Raw genomic sequence first — 23,344 nt, forward strand, 5'->3', positions numbered from 1 at the left:
AAAATATCCTCATCCTGGCTTTTAATATCTACAACCTGATCTCCAGACTACACAAAAGACTGGGAAATCTTCATACGTGATCAAAATGTAAGTATACACCCTGAGTAATACACATCCCTGTACATATACATCACATCAGAATCACTTTCACCTCCAGATTGCATAACTTGTTCATAAACTCGTTTACTGCATTCGATCAAAGTAGAACCATTTCCAACCAAGAGGAAACTTTGGTGAAGGCATAATTACCCAAAAAATGTCTCTTTGCAAACTTGCCAGGTATCCTATCAGTAAAGCTAGCTTTCTAATTACCAATTTAGCATGCTAGTTAGTTCATTTATATTGCGTTGAGAAACCTATGGGACTAAATTTGTTTGCCTCTAGATGCCATTAAAACGTTTTGCTAGGAAAATTTGTCTTTCAGAGCCAGTTCTCTCTCTTGTAATAGTTAATCAGAATCAGGTTTATTGGCCAAGTGTGTTGACACACACAAGGAATTTGGTTCCAGCTGTTAGTGACTGTCAAAGTACAGACATAAATAAAAACTATACATTCAGCTTGGACTAAACAAGACAAAAACAGACAATACAGACAATGGAGACAATATATATAGTATGAATATTAAATAGGGATACAGATTATATGACGGATCAGTAATGTAATAAAATGTGAGTGCATGGTAGTGCAAGTGGATGGAATGTTATACATTTCCATGCACTTAGCTAATTAGCTAATGATCGTACACACACTGTTTTTTTATGGTAATGTATAATAGTACATTGATAACATTCGACTCCTGAATAAACTTCACTTGATTTAGAAACAGGGAACGTAACATTGCTCTGCAGTGTTGCATTTTTTGTCCTGATTGCGTGACACACACATTGCACAAAAGATGCTTTAGTCCTGATCTTGGGTTATGGAGTTTGGCGCGTTTGTTCTCTCTGCCCACATGGGTTTCATCCAAGGCCTCTGGTTTCCTTCGACCTCCCAGAACATGCTTTTACACTATACTTTCTTCCACTTTGGGAATAACTGTCTGTAGAAATTCACTGTGATGAACACAAAATATATACTATATATTTTTTTTCAGTTCACATATTTTATATATATATTTTTTATTTAAACCTTGATTATTATAGTTCTGGAAAAGGCACCCCTTTAAACACAGGGCAAAGCCATGTTGCATTTTTAGTTACAGAAAATGATCTGAGAAAAGGGAAACTTTATAGCTGAACACAGAAATATAAAAAAAAAGATCAGAAAGATCAAGCAACCGCTTGATGAACAGATTTCAACAGATTGCCATATTTTTTTGTAAACACTGGAAAGGAAGCAACAAGCAACCAGAGCTGACGCGCGTGAAAACCCGCCCCGACACGCCCGCGCGCAGAAACTCCACTCCAAATGACTCCTGCGCGGCCACGTAGCGCTCGAACCGACTCCGACTCCGTGCATCAGTCGGGTTCTGTTTATAAAAACAAAGTCCAGACGATCGCAAGAGCGACCCGATTTTATTTGTAAAAGGCAACGCTTTTTTTTTTTCTTTTTTTTCCCCGGTGAAGGATTTGTTACGGCGATGCAGCAGGAGGATGCGGGGCCGCGCACAGGCGCAGAGGACTCCGGTTCTCCCGATCGCGCGGCCAGACAAGCCGTTTCCGTGCTCATGTCGTTTGGAAAGTGCCTCGGCGCACTGCTGCCTGTTTACCTGGCTGGATATTTCGGCTTCAGTCTGACTTTGGTCCTGGTCGGCCTCGCGGTCTACATGGGATGGCAGCAGCACCGCGACAGGAAGCTCCACCGGCTGCACAGCGCTCTGTATTTACAGGAGAACGAGCAGGATTTCACCACGACACGAGTGTTCAAGACCAAACGCGAATTGCCGGCATGGGTAAGGCTCTAAGAAATGCTGGAAAGAGGGATTCGCCTGCATATGCACGTGTTTTCCACTCTGTTTATTTGGGGGATGGGGGGATGGGGGTGGGCTAAACATCTGCCAAACATCTCCCAGACCAACATCTGTACTAACTAGGTCTTTATAGCCAGTCATTCTCTAAGATGCAGGCTTCTATAGATCTGATCTCAGGTTTACACACTGTGGGTAATAATGAAAAGATGAAGCTTAATAACACAGCATATGAATATGCAGAATATGAGCCAAAAACCTCTTGGACCACCATTTGTTTATTCAGTTCAATTTTATTTTTTATGGCGCTTTTAACAATAGACAGTCTCAAATCAGCTTTACAGAGATGACTAGGCTATAAATTCGATTTTTATAAGTTTCCTATTAGTTTATAACTGATTAGAAAATCCCTTATAATCAAACCAGTGCACAGATGTTCCATTTGGCCTTCAACTCATTTAAAGGCTTATAACACAATAGTTATGAATTTATAGTTATTTTAAATCTATTAATACGTCTCTTTTCTTTGGGTAAAGTTTAAAAACCCATTGTCAGGTCAGTTTACATTGATAGTACAACATCATCCCTGAACTGTGTATCAGAACATCTTGACATAAAGCTGAAGGTGCTGACTGTGCACAAAGAGAGCATGCTTTGGTTCAAAACACTTAATTCTACACCTCCATGTCCTCTCCTCCTCTCTGTACAGGGTTCCTGTAAATCCTCCCCCATTCCACATTACATTCCACAGCCTGGTCAGATCTAAGGCTATATTTGGACATCTAAGGTTCAGACCTCTGGGGATTTATTCAACGGCCTATGAGATGCCAGAAGGGTTGTGCATAAAGGACAAATCACAAAATTCTGCTTTAAGAAGGGCGGTGTACCAATTCCTGAAGATCTAATACCCGAATATAGGCAGGATTTGGCCAGACTGTGCAATGTGATGGTGTTAATGTAGAACGGGGGGAAAAGGACCAGAACTGAGAATACATCTCGAAGAGCTAAATGTTGAAATAAGAATACATTTAGAAGAGCAGAGCATAGTAGGATCTGTGCCACAGTGCCACTTCCTTTCTCTAACCATAATCCACTTCTGGTTTCAGTTCTAGTTTAATTTTAAAGATGGGTGTTACAGTACTACTGATTGTACGATACTCTTAGAACAAGGATTAATTTGTGGTTTCATTGTATAGTTGTAGTCTTTCACTCGCAAATATACACTGCGAAGTACTATATTTTATGCTATGTTGTATCTTTAAGGCTGCCGAGAAGGTTTCAGACATTCTAGTGCAGTTCAGAGAAGTGCCACTTTGACTCTTATCATGCTTTCTTACATTTCTGTAGTTTGGTCTACAAATATTTCATCAACTTGATCCGTTTTCAGTTTGGTTAACGGTTTCCTGCAGCGCCATTGATGAAATTCGACTCGCCCACTGAGAACTGTGCCAGGGTGATTCAGGCCCCGCTTTATCTCTACCTAAAGAGGCTGACGTAGCTGCACTTTAGTGCTTTCACCCCCTCATCTGTACACTCTGCTCAAACAGTACAGTCTTAAGGTCAGATGATTTCCAAACCCATGGAGGTAGAAGACTGGATTAAAGTTTTGGATGATTATTAGATTCGGTTCACAAATTTTCATGAATATACACAATATGGGTAACTTGTACAGTGGTTGGTGAAGCATAGCACCAAAATGAAGTTAACCACAACCCAAGTTTAGATTATATATTACATTTATTACCTTGTTGAAATCCCAGTGAAGTGAATAGGTTTCATCCAAACCTTTCTAACCCAAAAACAATATATAGTGACCTATTATGTTCTGTTAATAAAAAACTCGATGGCTCTTATAACAGAGTAGGCAAAATACTTGGGTACACATTTAAATAATGTCCATGAAATAAATCTCTACTAATCTATTCTCCTGTTTTGACTAAGTAATTTCTGGCTACAGAACAATTTGCAACCTCCTGACTTGAAGGAACTAGTTGTTATCTCAAGATTACCTCATGACTTCCTGAGAAACAACTGAAGCTCATCTGAGAGTGTTTATTTACTTTGCTTGTGCTCTGACCCTTTAGTTATTTGAGTGATCACCAAAATACAGCACTTTTTTATACGATCTGATGACACAGGAATGCTTATTTACGAGTTTTCTCTTGTCGTTTTTGTACAGGTGAATTTCCCAGATGTGGAGAAGGTTGAATGGATTAATAAGGTATGTTATACCAAATGAAATGTACAGAAATATGGTAATATATTTCAGTCCTTTGGTAGAGTTTTAATGTCACTATAGTACCCTTGTCGTATTTTTTTTCATTACATTATAATAACCAGCACTCAGAACACATCAGTGCACAGTCAGAGCTCTTTATTTGCACCCACACTCTATTGCTCTTGTCAGAAGATAAAATTAACTGTACAATGCAGTGATTGTTGCAAGGTCTGTTTTTTTCACCAGATTGCTCTAATCCTAGGCCAGTATATCCTTCTCTCTCTCTCTCTCTCTCTCTCTCTCTCTCTCTCTCTCTCTCTCTCTCTCTCTCTCTCTCTCTCTCTCTGGCACATGATCTTTCCAAAATGTCTCTGTAATATAACTCTTTTAGTCCAGCTGCTGTTTATCCCCTACATTTCACACACAAAATACATAAAATATGAGTATAATGTAAATAATTATACTAAATTAATCAAGGCTCTTTTTGAGGATGCAGGAAATCAGCAGCGTAAATGTCACAAGTGGCACGTTTCTGTGTGGAATTATACCACTGCACTGTTGAAATCGCAGTTCATATTGGCCCAAAGGCATGGTTCAACCTTTCTATTTCATCAGCAGGTTCTCACTGCTTGTTCTTTTTTATCATGAGGCTGCCACTAAAATTCCCATTTAGCAGTCTTTAAAGTTTTGACTCCAGTCATGGTCGAAACTGATACGCCAGTATATTTGGAATAACTGGATAACGATTAAAGAGCAACACTCCTCAGAAACACAGTATGAAGGCCATGATTTCTCAGTTCTGTGATGGCATGTGTAGTATGTGGTTCACCGGAAATTTCTTAGAGTTGTCAGTAAGGAAGTAGTCTTTGAGGTTTCACACTAGATATGGCAGTGTTGGTGGTTAAAAAGAAGCACAAGATGTACACTGTTTCTGCCGCACTATTGAATATAGGGTAGTTTTTTAAACGTTATTATGCATTTAGTAGACCATTTATGCAGTTATACAATCAGCCAGTTATGCGGCTGAGGTATTAAAAAGGTTGGACAATTGTCCAGTTTTGTGAACTTCTAGCTTCAGGTTCCAGTTTCTGGCTGACAGGAATGGAACCCTGCTTTTGTAGCCTGTCTGCCAGCATGTCGTTCAGCATGTTGTGTGTTCTGAGGTACTTTTCTGCTTAGCATGGTTCCAAAGAATGCTTGCAAAACTCTCGCATTGACCGCTCTGTCTGCAGAACTGCTACTCCGTGTGTTTTTTTTTGCTTTCACATCATTATGTGTAAATTCAAAACATTTATGTGTGTGTGGAAAAAAAAACAGATCAGCACTTTCTAGCTACAACCATGCCACTCGAGTCACTGAGATCATGCTCTACCTCAAGTGTCTGATCATTGGCTGTTGAAATGATTTCACCACAAATGTAAACATCTTATCAAAGCCGCAAGCTTCTCAGAGACTTAGATATGCCTACATGTACTGAATTTGTAGAATCAGGGTGTGTAACAGCTAAGCATACTATATACTGCTAAATATTTACCTGACAAAAAGCTGATCTCTATTCATGACTTGTCTATCAGCAACTCCACTGTAATCCCAGGTTTATTTCCTACAACATCAAGCCAGCATTTGGTCTCCTATGCATTCCTATTTAATGTCATTTCATGCAAATGTTCATAAGAAACCAGTAGCTGTTTCCTGATAGGCTAATTTAGATAAATGTTGTATTACAGCAATGATATTTTGGACTTTGTGATGTCCATAAGTCAATCCTGAGCTCAGGTCAGGTCTGTCTATAAAAAGTTTAGAATATTCTCCTTTTGTTCATGTTGTTTCCTTTAAATTCTTTCCCTTCCCCCCCATAAATCCTCACAAAAACATGCACTGCTGCACTGGTGACTCTAAATATCACCTAGGTGAAAAAGAGATGTTTTAGACTGGTGTCTTGTCTAAGATGTATCCCTGCCTCACCTCACGGTGTTCTTGGGATAGAAAATGAATGCAAGAATAAGCAAATTATTACAGATTCAGCAGGACTCACAGATATATACAGCCAAATGTGGACAATTGACCCATCACGTCAATATCTGGGGCATCTCACATATTGAAAGCACACAATTGTATAGAATGTTGATGGATGCTGTACTGTAGCATTACAGTTTCCCTTCACTGGAACAAAGAGGCTGAAACCTGCTCCAGCAATGCTCTTGCACACAAAATGAGGTCCATGAGGACATGTTTGGCCAACACATTTTGGGATGAAATGGCACACCAAATGCAACCCAAAGCCTCCTCATCCAAATTCAGTGCCTTGCCTCACTGATGGCCTTAAAGGTATAAGTGAGAGCTCAGATCTGAAATATGCAAGACTAAAATTAACACTGATGCATGCTGCAGTTTCATTAATTATTTGTGACTCCATGACAGTGCTGCTACTACGCAGGTTCTATCTCTTGTTTTTTTGTGTGCGTGTGTTTTTTAGTCTTTTCAGAGACATAGTGGTTGGGCTCATATCTAAATCCAAATACAGATACATAAACAAGCACTGAGCAGATACACATACAGATAGTGACACTGTTTTACACCCCTAATTTATACAACAATGTAAATATGTAACCAATGTAAACAAAGTGTTAATTAAAACTCTATTACAGACCTTACAGACAACAAATAATGGAAACGATGTTTTAAACGCTTTTGGCTGACACTGCAGCATTTCACATCTTTTATTAGCATCCTATCTTAGTTTTAAAGTTAAAGTCTTAAGCTTTAATCTGATATCATGTGATGCAGGAAGCCAGAATATTAGCCAATTTGACTGATGCTGCAGTTTCCTTTTCTCTGAAAATCTCTTTATCAGATATTGTTTGATATCAGAATTTGACTGATGCAGCAGTTTCCTTTTCTCTGAAAATCTCTTTATCAGATATTGTGGTAAACAGAAAGTTGCGAGATTAATTATTATTTTTTTAGTAATCTTGATTGCTTCCTTTTCCAAGTTACTAAGATCACATTTTGTCCAAAGATTTTGTCTCCAGTGTATTACAAAATAAATTATTTCTAAGTAGCCTTATATCTAACTAACCAGTGCTGATGATATCATGTAGATCCTGAAGCAAGCCTGGCCTTTTGTCGGCCAATATTTAGAGAAGCTTCTGGTGGAGACTATTGCACCCTCGATCAGAACCTCCAGCGCTCATCTTCAAACGTTCAACTTCACCAAAGTGGACCTAGGTGACAAGGTGCCACTCTTTTATTGACTTAACCTGCTTTATAATATTCTCATTCTTCCTTAGAGTCATGGCTATTAATTTAAAGTACATCTGACTTAGTCATGGTTAATATCTAAAAAGATGTAATGCTATTTATACAGCCTGTGAAGGTGGTTGGAGTGAAGGCACACACCGAGCAAGACAGACGTCAGGTGATGCTTGACCTTTATATCAGGTATGTCTGTTTACTGACCTTCAGTTGCTAGAGTGAATTATGTAGAGACTTTGTAGGTGTAAACTGCTGTTGCTGCTGCTGCTCTATGTTTTTGTTGTAGCTATGCTGGCAATGTGGAGATCAATGTAGAGGTGAAGAAGTACTTCTGCAAAGCTGGAGTGAAAGGAATTCAGGTAGGAGTCTGGGGAACTGGCAGAAGAACAAACCTTTTATTTGCTCTTTATGGAAGTGCATCTCATAACCAGGATTTTCTCTGCTACTTTAGCTGCATGGAAAGCTGAGGGTGATCCTGGAGCCGTTGATTGGAGATATTCCCCTTGTTGGGGCTGTCACGTTGTTCTTTATTCGGAGACCTGTGAGTTTTCACAATCAGATTTTTGTCCAAATGTAAAGAAACAAGAACAACATAAATTATGTTTAAGAATTATAGGAAATAATAATAATAAAAGGAATAAAACTCAAGTGGTTGTTCAAATAATATACATCAGAGTGGTGTAAGAACAGTTACCACCTTAAAGTTGATTATTGATTATTGCTCAAAAGTCTTGTATTGTTTTTTTTTTTTGCTCTTTCTGCTACAGATGCTGGATATCAACTGGACAGGACTCACCAACTTATTAGACATTCCAGGACTGAAGTAAGTGTTGCATTTCCTTTTCTTTTTCCATTTTTATTTAAACCTGGGACAAATACCATAAGTTTAACGTTCCATTTACGTTTTGTCATCTGTGTGTCATCTACCAAGAATCATTGGGAAACTGGCCTGATTATTTCAACTCCGCTGAGTTCACTCTGGTGACTCGCAGATAATCAGTGTTGCTCCATTTTCCCTCCTTGCGTTCATTTACAGTGCCATGTCGGACACTATGGTAATGGACGCTATCGCCTCTTTCCTGGTGCTACCCAACCGCCTCACTATCCCTTTGGTGGCTGATTTGCACGTAGCGCAGCTCCGCTCCCCTCTGCCACGGGTAATGCAGTATTCAGCAGCTATGCTACAGTCAGACAGCACCATGACATATATTTGTGTGTATTCATGTCTCATTTAACACTAGTAAAGGAATGCCTCATTTTCTCATCAAATCAGAAAATAGCTTTAGAAACCTAGATGTTGTTACTAACATTGTCATTGTGTGAATTCTCTACCAAAAGCAGGGATTATTCAAAAACGTTTGATTGTATATTTTTCAGCAAGTATCACACTAATAGTTATTAGTTTGAGACAGTGCTACACATTATTCAGCATAAAATGAAGCCAGAGATTCAGGGAGCATATGATCACTATCTATAATCTGCTTATGAAACTTAACTTTCCTCTGTATTTCACAATCATGTCTTATGACCAGCTATCAAAGTGTTTACACGTTACAAATAAATGTGACTATGACTATTTTATTTTAATGGCCGGTGTTCTAGAATGTTAATTCACTAGAAATTACTAATAGCTAAAACAGATCTCTAACATTTTTGATACATCCTAACATATTCTTATATACAGAAATGTAATGGGTTCAAGTAGAAATATGTGATAATTAGTGCAACCTAGACAGCTTTTGCTTTTTAGTATAAACCAAACCAACTTGTTCTCATTCTATTTTTTTTTTTTACTCAGGGCATTGTACGGATCCACTTACTGGAAGCCGAGAACCTGGTCGCCAAGGACAACTTCATGAAGGGCGTGATCACTGGCAAGTCGGACCCGTACGCTGTGGTGAGGGTGGGCACGCAGACTTTCACATCGCGCCATGTGGACAACAATCTCAACCCACAGTGGAGGGAAATGTATGAGGTGAGAGAGTGTGTGAAATATCACATCTTGGTGGCCAGCGGAATGTTGAACACAGAAAAATATACTTTTTTTTTGCCAAAACTGTTGCAAAATTTTCTGCAGAAATGTAGGCGAAGTTTCTGTACGGATACGGTTTGATGTTTCGAAGCATACATAAAATTCATTTGTGAATATTCATTAAACAGTAACAGTCACTGTGGAGCTAGAGTCTGAATCTGTGCTTGAGGTAGGAGTTCTGAGCCCGTAGATGGAACATCATTATACATGCAATATTAATATAATATTTGCTTAGTACCTTGTATGAGGACTGGTTTGGGAAATCCTGTTGTGGGCTGGCTGCATTCAGGTGAACACCAAAGAAGACATGAAATCTTAAACAAGCTTTCAGTAGTGGTGATTGAAAGCCATTGTCCATGCAGTCACATTGCAAGCTAAGTGTGATTTTTCCAGCATAAAAAATGTCAATTGCTTTCACATCATTATGTGGAAATTCTAAACATTTATGTGTGTGGAAAAAAAAAAACAGATCAGCACTTTCTAGCTACAACCATGTCACTCGAGTCACTGAGATCATGCTCTACCTCAAGAGTCTGATCATTGGCTGTTAAAGTGATTTCACCACAAATGTAAACATATATATATATATATATATATATATATATATATATATATATATATATATATATATATATTGGTATATATACCAATATATATACATACAATATATATATACACACACACTCACACACACACGTGTATATATGTATATATGTATATATATATATATATAAAATTGTTGGATGTGTGCACCATGGCGAATTTTGGTCACTAGATTTGAGACTTATATGTATGTATATATGGGCGTGAATAAAATAGACATGAGCCAAATAAATTTAGTTTATAATTCGAAATTTCTCCATTTTATTTAAAATGCCAGAACTTCACACGCGTAATTGGCAGTAAAGTCTACAGTTTTCAGAATCATTTACTGCAATCTGTCAATGCTGCATTTTCTCGTTAAATTAAAACCCACTGTTTGTGTGATCACAAATAATTCTCAAATGCTTAATTACCAGACTAATCCCTACTGACTACTGTCTTTGTTTCCCTTTTATTGTTGCTGTTGCTGAGAGAATGTCATGGTTTTAAAAACTCGTAAAGTTTAACAGTAGCTTTGTTTACAGCAACCATGACTTCTTGTTTTTTTTTTAAGATGTGATCATCATGTGCTTACATCAGATCAACAGAGGTTGAGGTTAGGTTTTCAGAAAATGATTGCCCAACATAAATGTTGTATGTCAGGGTTTTCTTCTGTTTCTGGTGTGTGTGTGTGTGTGTGTGTGTGTGTGTGTGTGTGTGTGTGTGTGTGTGTGTGCGCGTATGTTAGGTGATAGTTCATGAGGTCCCAGGCCAAGAACTGGAAGTGGAGGTATTTGATAAAGACCCTGATCAGGATGATTTCCTAGGACGGTATGACTGTTTAGCTGTTTTGTTTTATCACCACTTCCTGACTCAACCCTCCCAGTCTGCTGACTTGCTTTTCACTGACTCCACTTTCTTTTGGTTTTGCTGACAGGATCAAGATGGACTTGGGTATTGTAAAGAAAGCACGTGTTCTGGATGAGGTAAAGACCATTTTTTTTAATCTTCCTGCTATAACAAATCTGAATTGTGTCAACTTTGTTCTCCTTCTCTGTTTTCATGTGAATCTCAGTGTGTTCCGGGAAACGCATGACTCACTTTTCCCTCAGTTAAAATAAAAAATCAGTGGTTTTGTCCGTCCTTTTTTTTCCCCACCCCCTATTCTGATTTTAGACAGTTCAGCCTGATAATATTTCCTAACTTCTACACCCCCATTCTTTCATTTTAGTGGTTCACTCTGCAAGATGCACCAACTGGAAAGGTTCATCTTAAGCTTGAATGGCTTTCACTGCTGCCCTCTGCAGAGCGCCTTACTGAGGTTAGATTTCACTCATCAGTCCAATCTAACCTGATGTCAGACACAGATTAGATTGCCTTCTAGTGGATTGACACAATTTCCCATTATGCATAGAACATTCAATGCCATCTGGTTTATGAGGGTCATGTTTTGTTCCACAGGTCCTCCAGAAGAACCAAAACATCACCAGGTTTGGTAAGACTGCTGATCCTGCCTCTGCAGCCATCTTGACCGTATACCTAGATCGGGCCCAGGATCTTCCTGTAAGTCCCACTGTAATTTTTTAAAGCAATTATTGTCCTACTGCTTCTGGAGTATTTGGATAATCTTAAATGATTAAATCATTTTTTAAATGTAATTGTAAATGTTTTCATACAGATGAAGAAGGGCAATAAGTATCCTAGTCCTTTGGTACAGCTTTCTGTGCAGGATACTACCAAAGAGAGCAGGGTGAGTTTTTTAAGCATAGCTGAAAATGAAATATGTTTTAGGAAAACAGAACATATAATATGTCCTAAACTGATATACAAAATCGTACTTAATTTCATTCCTACTCTACCTACTCATTTTTTTTTGTTTCTTTGATTCAGACTACTTATGGAACCATTAACCCAACGTGGGAGGAAGCCTTTACCTTTTTCATCCACGACCCACGCAAGCAGGACCTTGACATTCAGGCAAGTTGTAATCATTTCTACCTCTGATGACAGATTGCATTAAAAAGTCTTTACTTGCTCAGCAGCTAATGGTGCAGCAGACTTGCTGGTTCCTTAAGACTGTGACGAAGAAATGATCTCACCTTAGTGGTTTTTGTTTTTTAGCTAGTCATTAATTTGCATTAAGATGACTATATGTCTGCCACACGCTTTCTGCCACAGTGACGTTTTTTTTTTTTGTTCGGGCGAAGCACTGTCACTAATCTTGTATGATATAAAACAAAATTAGGGTTCCACTCAAACTATTTATGTGGCAGGTTGGACAGTAGCCAGAGTAATGTCAATAAGAAGGTAGACACCAATTTGCATGATGCAAATTGGCACATCATAACCAAAGGTCACTGGCTGGCACTTGAACTTTTCCCCATTTTGTAGTGTAGCAACATTTAGTTAAATGTGGAAATGGACTTGCGTGGGATTAAATGTCATGAACCTACACAAAGTAGACCATAATTGTAAAGTTGTGAGGGAAAATGTGATATACAGGATTTTACCAAATTATTTACAGTTATTTAGTTGGTTGAAATGTCATGTCTCTGATATTAATTATAACCACATTGAGATCTTACACTGTTCACTGTTAATATATTACTATGTTAGTCTGTATTCACTACATCAAATTTCAATTCCAGTGATAGTTAGCATTAAAAAGAATGAATACAGCAGAGTTTGTGACTCCAACTAACGGTTTTGAGTAGAAAACAACTCTGTGAGATGAAGATGAAAAGGTTGAAGAGAAGTCTGTTTCATCAGATGCACCTTCAACAGTAATGTACAATCAATGAAAGCTTGCTATAACTAGCTAAGCTAAATAAACATACTAGTTAGGATTCTTTATGCATTCCTCCTTGTTGTTGTCATAACAGTCGTAAATTCTTTCTGGAGGAGGTAGTTAACATGTAACCGAAGTTACATAATTAGTTCCCTGATTAGTTTAGTTTCTCTGTGTGCATTTTAAGTATCACGTGATCTCAATGTAAATATTGTCTTTGTGAGTTTCCCCACAATTTGTTTGTTTTACACCTGGTCTCTCTCTCTCTCTCTCTCTCTCTCTCTCTCTCTCTCTCTCTCTCTCTCTATTTCTCTATCTCTCTTTCTCTCTCTTTCTCTCTTGCTCTCGTTTTCTCTCTTTTTAGGTAAAAGATGATGACAGATCTCTGTCTCTGGGCAATCTATCCATTCCTCTGTCTCGCCTGCTTTCTGTTTCCGAACTCAGTATGGACCAGTGGTTCCAGCTGGAGAACTCGGGCCCTGCGAGTCGCATCTACATGAATGTCATACTGAGGGTAAGATCTTTATATCCAGTTGCATGGTGAAATGTAGATTGGTGAATATTTTTTTGTATTGCTGCAGATGTTTTCTAAAACTTGTGAGGTGGTATCAAAAAGTTTAGAGTGTAGTTTTGTAACATGCCAGCAGATGGCAGCACAAGTATGCACGCACAGTCACAGGAAGCACCGACCTTCATAAGTCAGTCTGCCAAAAGACATCATCCTGTGTGCATCAGTAGCTGTGCAGCTGGTGCTATTCTGACCACGTGCGCTACCACGTCTGCAATTTCATCATGGACAGCAAGTCAACAAAGTGCATACGTGAAATTCTGAGTAAAACTGGGCAAAACTGCCACAGAGACAATCAATATAATTCGGCTCTTTATAGTGATGCTGCAGTGATTTGTTTGAGGTGTTTTGAGCTGCCACACGTTACAAGGGCGGAGGAACATCCATTCTGCCATTTTGACACGATTACGGAGATCCAACACGAATCGCAGAAGGTGCTTGACAAGCTTTGAAAAGAAGATTTCAAGGACATATTCAAGAAGTGGCAGGAATGCTGGGAGCACTGTATTGCTGTGCAAGGGGATTATTTTGAAGGTGATAGTGTGTAAACGTAAAAGTATTTTTTTTGCAAACAAAGCTAGTCTCGAAACTTTTTGATACCACCTCCCAAAGCGAATAATGTTTTACAGTTGAATGATACAAAATGTTACTTTGACCAATCAGAATTTAAAACGGGTGAAAACGATACAATAATCTTCGACACATAATCTACAAGCTGTTTGCTTTGTACCCACATCAGGTACTCTGGGTTAATGAAGATGCCATTTCCACCTCACCTGTATCCCCAATTATTACCGACCCATTCTTTGGAGGAGGTGAGGAAGGGACCTCAGACGTGACATCAGGAGGAAACAAGACATTACCCCCACGTCCACAGCACACCAGCTCAGATGCCAGTTTTGCCTCAGAGGTGAGTGTCCAACACAAAAAGCGTAAAAACAAAATATATGGATATTTATGCATTTTATTTACTTAGTAGTCTCCAGTGATTTATATTATTCCTGGAGAATGTAAAAGATGTGTTCCTTTATTTAATATAGTCTAAAAAAGTTTTAACAGATATCAAAAACTAATATGTACTTTTAACAGCTTGATATTTATCTTTTGAATCTATACTAATTATTGTATTCGAACTTTGTTTTCTAGGGTGTTTTGAGGATCCACCTGAAGGAGGCACAGGCTCTCATAGCTAAAGATAGCTTTATGGGCGGCATGGTGAAGGGCAAAAGTGATCCCTACGTGAAGATCCGTGTGGGAGGGACGACCTTTAAGAGCCGCGTCATAAAGGAGAACCTCAACCCAGTGTGGAATGAGCTTTACGAGGTACATTCAAAAAATTTGAAGTTGATCAAGAGTGTTTTTTATTTTTTTTACATAGGAAGGATTTTAGAAAGCATTAGTGATTTTGAATGTCTTAGCTTTCTTAGTATTAGTCCACTTATAAAGAATTTGAAATTGTGTTGGACTAGGGATAAGTTGTAATAGTCTACAGATGATCTGTTAAAAGGTCAAGTAAAATGAAAGGCAAAAGGGATGAGTTGATAGCCCACAGTGTCATCTGGTGGGCTATCAGTAATGGTGGCCTAATAATGAAAAGTCTGCATTCAGGCTTTAGATTTAATTAAAGAGTTTAGCAGACATTTGCTCAGGGGGTAAAGTAAGACGAAAGCTTATATCAGTTTTGTAAAGATCTGTCCTTGGATTTCAGCTCATTTCTTGCTGCTCATTTTAATAGGTTTCAAAACGAGCTAGGGAGGTTGGGGAAATTGCAATATACATCATTCATAAATCAATTAATCATACTAATATTCTTTTTTAGATGTCTAAATTATCCTCTGTTTTATGTTTCATTTTACTACATGCTATTTTTTGTTCAATTGGCAGTTTCAATCCCATTGTTTGGGGCTTAAATACACTTGTGCTTTGAATGCTTCATTCAAGAAATATATGGCAACCTCAGAGGTGTGACCAAAGCCCAATTAAATTGTATAATTTCTTGTTTTCTTGTTTTGTTTTTACATAATCAAGCACTGAATAATAAAAAATTATTTAGCATGTAAATTCACCAACGCTTAATATCAATGTCATTTAATCTGCCCTTGCTGGATTATAGATGTTTGGTTGAATGCTTGTTAATTTGTCTCAGTTTTTATTCGGTACTTTGCCATCGATTGTGTTCATGTTCTATTCCTTGCTTTGCATCAGTTAATCATGACTGTGTGCACTTACTTAATTTTGCAGGTGATTCTCACGGCACTTCCCGGCCAAGAAGTGCACTTTGATTTGTTCGACAAAGACATGGATCAGGACGACTTCCTCGGCAGGTAGCAGAACGACAGTCTTTTCTGTTTTCGTGATTATGCTCCAGATATGTGCTCAAGATGCTCATGTTTTTTTTCATGCTTGTGTTTTTTAATGCTGTTGTGGTTCTACTGACTTTTCAATCATGGTAATTATATGTATATTATTATATAAAGACCCTGATATATCATATGTATGTTATAGATACATTATATTAACACTTACAACGATAACAACTTTTTTTGGATTTTGTATGACTTTTGAATCCTTAATATATATTGTTGTTTGGCAGATTTAAGCTGAGCCTAAGTGACCTCATTAGCACCCAGTTTACTGATCAGGTGAGAATTACTGCTTATTTCTATAGCGCTTTTCACAATGGACATTGTCTCAAAGCAGCTTTACGGAATTTAAAGAAAAACACCCTTAAATACTCCCTTAATACTGTGTGATGATTGAAATACAATACAAATGAATACAATGAAAGTATTGTAGTGGAAACATGGTTGAAATGTATTTGTGATTTACAATGATGTAAAATTAGTACTTCCTGTATATTTCAGGGGAATAGTTCTCTAAAAACAACTAGTTTTATTCGCTACACATATTAGTAGTAGAGAGGCACACAGCCTTTTGTTGATATTTTATAAACAACCTTTGACTAGTTGTGTGTATAGTAGTGTGTAAAATCGCAAGGTAAAGGAGTTCAATTTTGTGTGTGTAGTGGTTCGACTTAAATGATGTGAAATCAGGACGGGTTCATCTGACGTTGGAATGGGTGCCAAGAGTTTCAGACCCGACCAGACTCGACCAGGTGAACACTAAATGCTTTCTTGCCTTATAACACTTTTCCAGAACACTTTCTCTGGGCAATAAAATGCATCTTGCTTTAGGACACTGTGACATCATGGTCATTTGGTGTCTTTGTGTGACAGATTTTGCACTACCAGTCTCAGCAGACGTACACGAATAAAGCAGTGCCGGCTGCAGCCCTCCTCTTCATATATGTGGAGCGAGCCCATGGTCTGCCTGTGAGTCTTCTTATCTTTCTTTATTAATTCTAAACTGTTTACGATGTTTGGATAGAAGTGGTAGCTCAGTGGTTAAGATGTTTGGTTAACCATGCTCAACTGCTCAGTTGTATAAATAAGAATTTTAAGTCGTCCTGGATAAGGGCGTCTGCCAAATGCCGTAAATCTTCTGTTTTCTCATCTCAACAAAGGTTTTTTAAATTATGTGATGGCGTCCAACACTAGTCACTACAATGATAGTACAAACCCCATTGATAATGACAGCGACTATTTAATTTAACACCATTTGGTAGATTTTTGAGACATTTTATTCACACAGAATTCATTGACATTATCTATCGATTAGAGTTTTGACATCTCTAGACTAATAGTTTTAGGGAGTAATACCACTTGAAGTTTCAGAGTTTGCAAAGTAACACAAATTTGTATTTATTAAGCCTTAAGTCAAATGTTTGTGTGTGAGTGTAACTGTACATGTCATAATGCCATCATTAATATATATTTATAACAGTTAAAGAAGAATGGACATGAACCTGTGGTGGGAGCTGAGCTGGTCCTCAAGAACACTGCTTTCAGGAGTAAAGTAAGATTTAATAGACACAAAATATCTTTTACTGCAGTTCTGTAAACAAAAACGTGTATAAATTATGTGATATTTCATACAGAATTTGGCTGAGTGCTTTATTTGTTTTTGCTCCATTATTAGATCCTGAATAAGATAGACTCATTTTATAACCTGCCACAGTAAAACGTTCCAGTGTGGTTACACTAAATATAGGCACTCTTGGGACACTGCTCGACCAATCAAATTAGTGGACTGGAACTAACTACTGTATATTAAAATACATGTTTGTCTTATTGTTGTTGTTGATTTTTTTTAACAGCTTTCTGAGCGCTCTACATCTCCACGCTGGGATGAAGCCTTTAGCTTTCTGGTCCACAATCCCAGAGAGGAAATGCTTTCTGTTAAAGTGAGAAAATGAATATAATAAATAATAAGTGAAAAATCAAACTACATTCATTTATTTGTAGTGGACATTGCATGCTTATTAGTTTCTTTCCTCATGACGATGAGTGATGATCAAACAGCAGACTTGTGTTTGTGTGTAGCTGTCTCACAGCTGGGGCCAGTCTCTGGGTGCGTTGGTGCTGCCTGTAAAAGACATACTGAAGGAGCCGACCTTGGTTCTGGATCGGTGGTTTCCTATGGATGGGGCCCTGCCTGAAAGTGAAATATTGTTAAGGGCAGAGCTCAAGGTAATGACAAAACTTTAACATTTAGGGGGGACAAGCGCAATAGCAGTTCTGCTTTTTGGGTTTAAAAAAAAGTTTTTAATCTGTCATCCAGATGCTTCACTCTAAGTTGGTGGAGGGTGCTGATACTACTAGAGGCATTGAAGAGGTGGAGCATGGAATTACCAATGCTGAGACAGAAGTTGCAGCAAACCAGCAGCTCAGACTCAGGACAGCGCCCTCCCATGGGTCGGTCACTTATACTAACATGACTGTTACTGTTTAAATACTAAGACACACATATGCTGACAGTTTTGTATGTGAATGTGTTTGTGTCGTCTATGTGTGTAGAGACAAAGATGCTGAAGCTAGTGGGCGGAGCCAGGTGAAACTTACTATTGCTTACTCAACTGAAGAGGACAGACTGGCCATCACTATTCATGGCTGCAGGTTTGTTTCAAACACATTTACACGTGCAAATATAGTCCGGTATAATCCTGTTTTTGCATGCATTCCTTTACAGTGGTAGATAGATTTTGCATGCATTCTTCTATGGTGGATTGTCTACTCTAGATATGAATGCATGATGCCCTGAAATTGACTGGTATCCTATTCCTAGTGAGTGCCCACCAATACCGAGATAAGTTTCCATTTGTTAGTGATTGTCACATCAATGCACTGTATAGATGCCCAAATTAAAAAATGGCCCTGCTAGTTTAGATTATAATGCACATCCCCATTAAATGTACCACACATGGGTTAGATGACCAACAAAAGGTTTTCTGAATATATTTGCTCTCGACTTATTATATAACTATTCTATTCTATTTTGAGAAAAAAAAAAGTTATCCATTCCCCAGTTATAAAAATCACTTAGATATGTTCCTATTACTTGATTGTAATCCAAATACGAGGTCAGCTGGGCCTATTTGGGGCATGGGAAGATGTGAATTACCTTATTGTATCATGTTGTACACCTGCCTTGAAGCAACGACAAACTGTTATATTCACTAATAATAAATACGTTTTTTCTTTGGTCATCTGGCTGTACACATTGAGATTATTTCTCAGTCATTTCTAAGAAACAATGACAATTGATCTCTTCAAGGATGTGGAAGATTAAATGATGTTGTTCATTTATATTTACATTTAATGTTATGGAGTGTCCTAAAAAAACATACTGTTATCATTTCAGAACACCAGCTATATACAGTTAATCCCTCACTCACACTGTGGTATGAAAGGATCTTACTGATGGATTATATTATAAATTACTATCAGAGTATTTCCGAGACTGTATAAGCCATGCCTTAAGTCACAACTCAGGACACTCTTTCAACAAACAGTTCCGCTTTTCGTGTATGCGGATTTAACTTGTTAAAATGTGAATTTAGAAACAGAAATTGGGGAGGGTCTGAGGAACTTTCTAACAAAATTTTGGCTGTGTTCTACCAAAGTGCCACCATGAGGTCCATTTCTGTCCTTTTGTATATTATAGTCAGAGAACTTTACCATTGTCTGTGATCAACTTATATATATATATATATATATATATATATATATATATATATATATATATATATATATATATATATACATATACATGCTCATCAAGTCTGGGTACTTGGGCCCCCGAAAAAGCTGATTGAAGCTTTAAATATTATTTGAAATATTGTTGTTAGTATAATTAATGCTCTTTTTTATGTTGCTTCTTATGTAGAAAGTTGCCTTCATGCTCCAAGGATGGCTCAGATCCCTATGTGTCCTTCATCCTCCTGCCTGACAAGAACAGAAGCACCAAAAGAAAGACTTGTGTAAAAAAGCGGGACCTCAATCCTGAGTTTAATGAGAGGTAAATGTTTCTATCACAGTACAGCACAGTCTCAGGGTTGTAATATCTCTGAACACTGTGGGCAGTACTGTAGCTTTGGGGACAGGGTTTGGGAGATTATCTTTATTATTACAAGTATTTAATATTTCAATTTTGTTTCTTCTTTAGGTTTGATTTCAACTTTTCCCTGGAGGATGCCATGCAAAAAAGGCTTGACTTGTCGGTCAAAAACAGTGGTTCTTTCATGAGCCGTGAGAAAGAGACCATCGGCAGGGTATGGCAATGATATTATGTTATCATCGTATTCAGTACAACAGCATGATTTAGGTCTGATCTTTCCAACACAGTATGTCCCAATAGTACGTTATTTTTGTTTCAGCTGAAATAATTATTGACAAAGGAACCAGAGTACATAGAGCATTGCGTGGTGTTGTACAGCATACCACCTCTTAGCCCGGATTTTCAATGTAACGAAGTATTGCCAAAACTTTTAATTTTATCTCACAAACTTAGACAAGTGGATTGTAACAAATACACCAGTAGTATAAAATAATAATCAGTTACACAATCTTGTGTTTATATTGAAAAAATACATTTTATTAAAGCGCTACACATAAAACATGCGCATCCATTTCCAAAACTGCCACGAAACAACTGGCACCTGTTATCGCTTACATTATAGCATTATCAGGCTCTTTTTCTTCTCTTTATAGTAAAAAAAACTGTCATGTCATTGCAAAAAAATAAGGTACAGCTTCAGATTAATAACTACATTATACAGACAGTATAATACAGGTATGGAGGCATAGGAGTAAGTACAGATAAAAACTAGAGCATTAAAAACACACCTAGGAGTATGTATATATATATATTTATATGTATATGTAGGTCCGTATGTATGCATTGTTACAGTAAGCTAGCTGTCAACAGATTTAGCTTGACTCTTTTGTTTTGTTAGCTGTCTAAATTTAGATTTTGTTAGCAAACTCTAATATTTTTAGCTAGCTAGCTAATGTGCTAGGTCAGCAGATGTTTGACCTGTAATACATTTGAGTACTTGAATTATAACATTTTAATCCTTTGTATGAAACTCAAGCTTAATAAATGTTCCAGACTAAAAGCTGAACGTCTTTAAGATACAACATTGGACTGTTGGATTTGTTTGCTAAATAATTGCTTGAGACCATGAGGCATTACGCATGGCTGTCTGGATGTTCTAAAATTGATTTTTTTTTATTTTGTCTTCCAGTTGCAGTTAGATCTGAACCAGATTGACTTGAACACCTGGCTGCCTCAGTGGTAAGTGTTGTAGATCAGCCGAGTCTCAATTTCACCTGATATCTCAGCTATTCTTTTTATAAGAATAAACTATACTCTGAGACAGATTAGATGTTATTACTGAAATATCTGGTGCTGATTTTTGGTTGATGATGCCTTTGCTGTTAAACTGAGAAACATTTGATGAAGATCCCAAAGATATAAGACTAAGAACCCTTTTTCTCTCATCCACCATTTTCCAGAGATATTAAGTGTCATGTTAATAGGAACTCCAGCATAGAAGTAACAGACCTGGTATGGTGTAGGGTTTAGTGGTTAGACTATCCTTTTAGTCTGAGTTACGGCAGAGACTTGGCTCGGCGATATGATATTGTCGACTGTAGTGTTAGCATGAAAAGTGTCGTTTTAGAGGCTGGTCTGTTTGACAGCAAGGTCACATGATGATCAAATGCCTATTCATGGTTCAATATTTCCTTTAAAATCTATAGAGTCGATATTGAGTGTTCAGGCTGGTTGTGCCTGATGAGATCTGTATAGATTGACATTTTTTCTTTTTTTTCTCCCCCTTTTTCAGGTACGATTTATCAGAAGAGACCAATTAACCAGGCCTTTGTATGCTTACGTGACCATGCCTTCGCACCTGCATCCGCATGCTGCTAATGTTAATTTCCCTGTATAGCACAGTGCAGTTGGGCAGAAGAACAAGAAAATGTTAATGTTATGTTGTGCTACGTTATTTGCGGTGTTACGGTCTGTACTTGCTGTCGTTTTTCAGGAATACCCACAGCATTTTTGGATGGGTTTATAACCTCGTCAGTGCACGCCAGCCGAATACATACGTGCCATTCTTTTGCCAGTTTGTTGCCAGTTTGTTTAAAGTTTAAAGTATGAACGAGCCTTGATAGAAATGGAAAATGCTTAATTACGCCAGGTGAAATGGACCGAAACTCTGTTTCTTTATGGTGGTCTTAAACAAAGAGGTTTGTTTTTTTAGCATCAAAGACACATTCTCTACATGTTCGTTTTCATATTTTAGCAAATCTCTTGGGATTTGTTGTGTAGAATGGCCTGCATTTTAACTTAAAAATATTTGTAAAGCTTTATTCCTCAAAGGAAAAAAAAAACGGGTAAAAGTGTAGTTGTTTGAAGAAAAGAACAATTTCTGTTTTAGAAAGAGTCTCATTACTGTTACTGTACTCCGAAGAAGTGTTGGATATTAATACTTTTCAAATGCACACTCAGAAACAATACAGAGTGTCTGGAAAGTCTCCATACTGTAAATGGGGGGGAAATGAAAACTGTTCAGTGAAATATAACTATATGCACAAACACTCTCTTATATATTATATACTATATACCAAAATAGTGTGGTATGTGCTTTTGGAGCATCACATTCCACATTTAGGCTCAATTTGCTCTTATAATTCTCTCCTCTTCTGGGAAGATGTTGAACTAGATTTTGGACTGTGCTTGTGGAGATTTGTGCTCATTCAGATACAAAGTCGGGTAGGTGAGGTGAGAAGGCCTGGGGTGCCGTCAGCGTTCCAATTCATCCGAAAGGAGTTCAGAATTGTTGAGGTCAAAGCTCTATAGTGGGAGATCTTCCACTCCAACCCATACAAATCATGGAGTTTGCTTTGTGCACGTTGTCATGCTGGAACAGGTTTGGGTCTCCTAGTTCAAGTGAAGGCAATATTTCAATTTCTATACAATTGTGTGCCTTCAGCTTTGCGATAACAGTTTGGAAAAGAACCACCTATGGCTGGTTGTCCATATAGTATTCTAAAAGACAGTGGGAGATGTAAAATGGGAATAGACCATATAAAAATAAAAACAGTATCTTCAGTTGTCACTGGGATGCCCTTAGTGTGGTCCCCTTTTGTACCTTTATTACATATCCTTCACATAGGATCATGGATACAGCATACTATAAAAAGGGGTTACTTGAGATTTACAGATACACAACACTGCTTTCTTAATAAAATAGAAATACCCATGATGCACCCACCCCAGTGATGAGGAAAAACCTAGTTTACTAGTGTTTCTTCTAAATGTATTTGTTCACTTCACTTTGTTAACCTGGATTGTCTCGCTTTAATTGCCTTTGTGTTCGCATATTTCTTTGCCTTAAACCTATTTTCTTACAGCATGTGATATTTCAATTCACTGTGCATTGACTTCTGGACAAAAGGAGTTTCTACATGTGTGTAAAGTGTGTCCAAAGTGTTGAAAAGATTAAGTTGTAGCTATTTCTGTTTTTAGATGCTTTATCACAAAGGAAAAAAAAAAACATATCAGAAACATATCACTGTGCTTTTTCA

General features: G+C 37.7%; 1 protein-coding gene across 1 annotated transcript; it reads left to right on the plus strand.

The window, feature by feature from the left end:
* The first annotated feature begins 1,144 nt into the window (after positions 1-1,144).
* On the plus strand, positions 1,145-22,532 carry esyt1a (extended synaptotagmin-like protein 1a). Its single transcript, XM_046869808.1, has 31 exons — positions 1,145-1,891; positions 4,086-4,127; positions 7,226-7,360; positions 7,492-7,565; positions 7,666-7,738; positions 7,831-7,920; positions 8,147-8,202; positions 8,416-8,536; positions 9,178-9,354; positions 10,742-10,824; positions 10,931-10,979; positions 11,225-11,314; positions 11,455-11,556; positions 11,672-11,743; positions 11,884-11,970; positions 13,146-13,295; positions 14,089-14,259; positions 14,496-14,672; positions 15,591-15,673; positions 15,943-15,991; positions 16,375-16,464; positions 16,586-16,681; positions 17,193-17,264; positions 17,566-17,652; positions 17,792-17,938; positions 18,030-18,163; positions 18,266-18,364; positions 19,635-19,766; positions 19,914-20,019; positions 20,995-21,044; positions 21,598-22,532. Exons 1-31 carry the CDS (start codon positions 1,580-1,582, stop codon positions 21,623-21,625), a joined length of 3,234 nt encoding a protein of 1,077 aa, XP_046725764.1. The 5' UTR covers positions 1,145-1,579; the 3' UTR covers positions 21,626-22,532.
* The last annotated feature ends 812 nt before the right edge of the window (positions 22,533-23,344 follow it).

This window comes from Silurus meridionalis, chromosome 16 (genome assembly GCF_014805685.1).
Source record: "Silurus meridionalis isolate SWU-2019-XX chromosome 16, ASM1480568v1, whole genome shotgun sequence".
NCBI lineage: Eukaryota > Metazoa > Chordata > Actinopteri > Siluriformes > Siluridae > Silurus > Silurus meridionalis.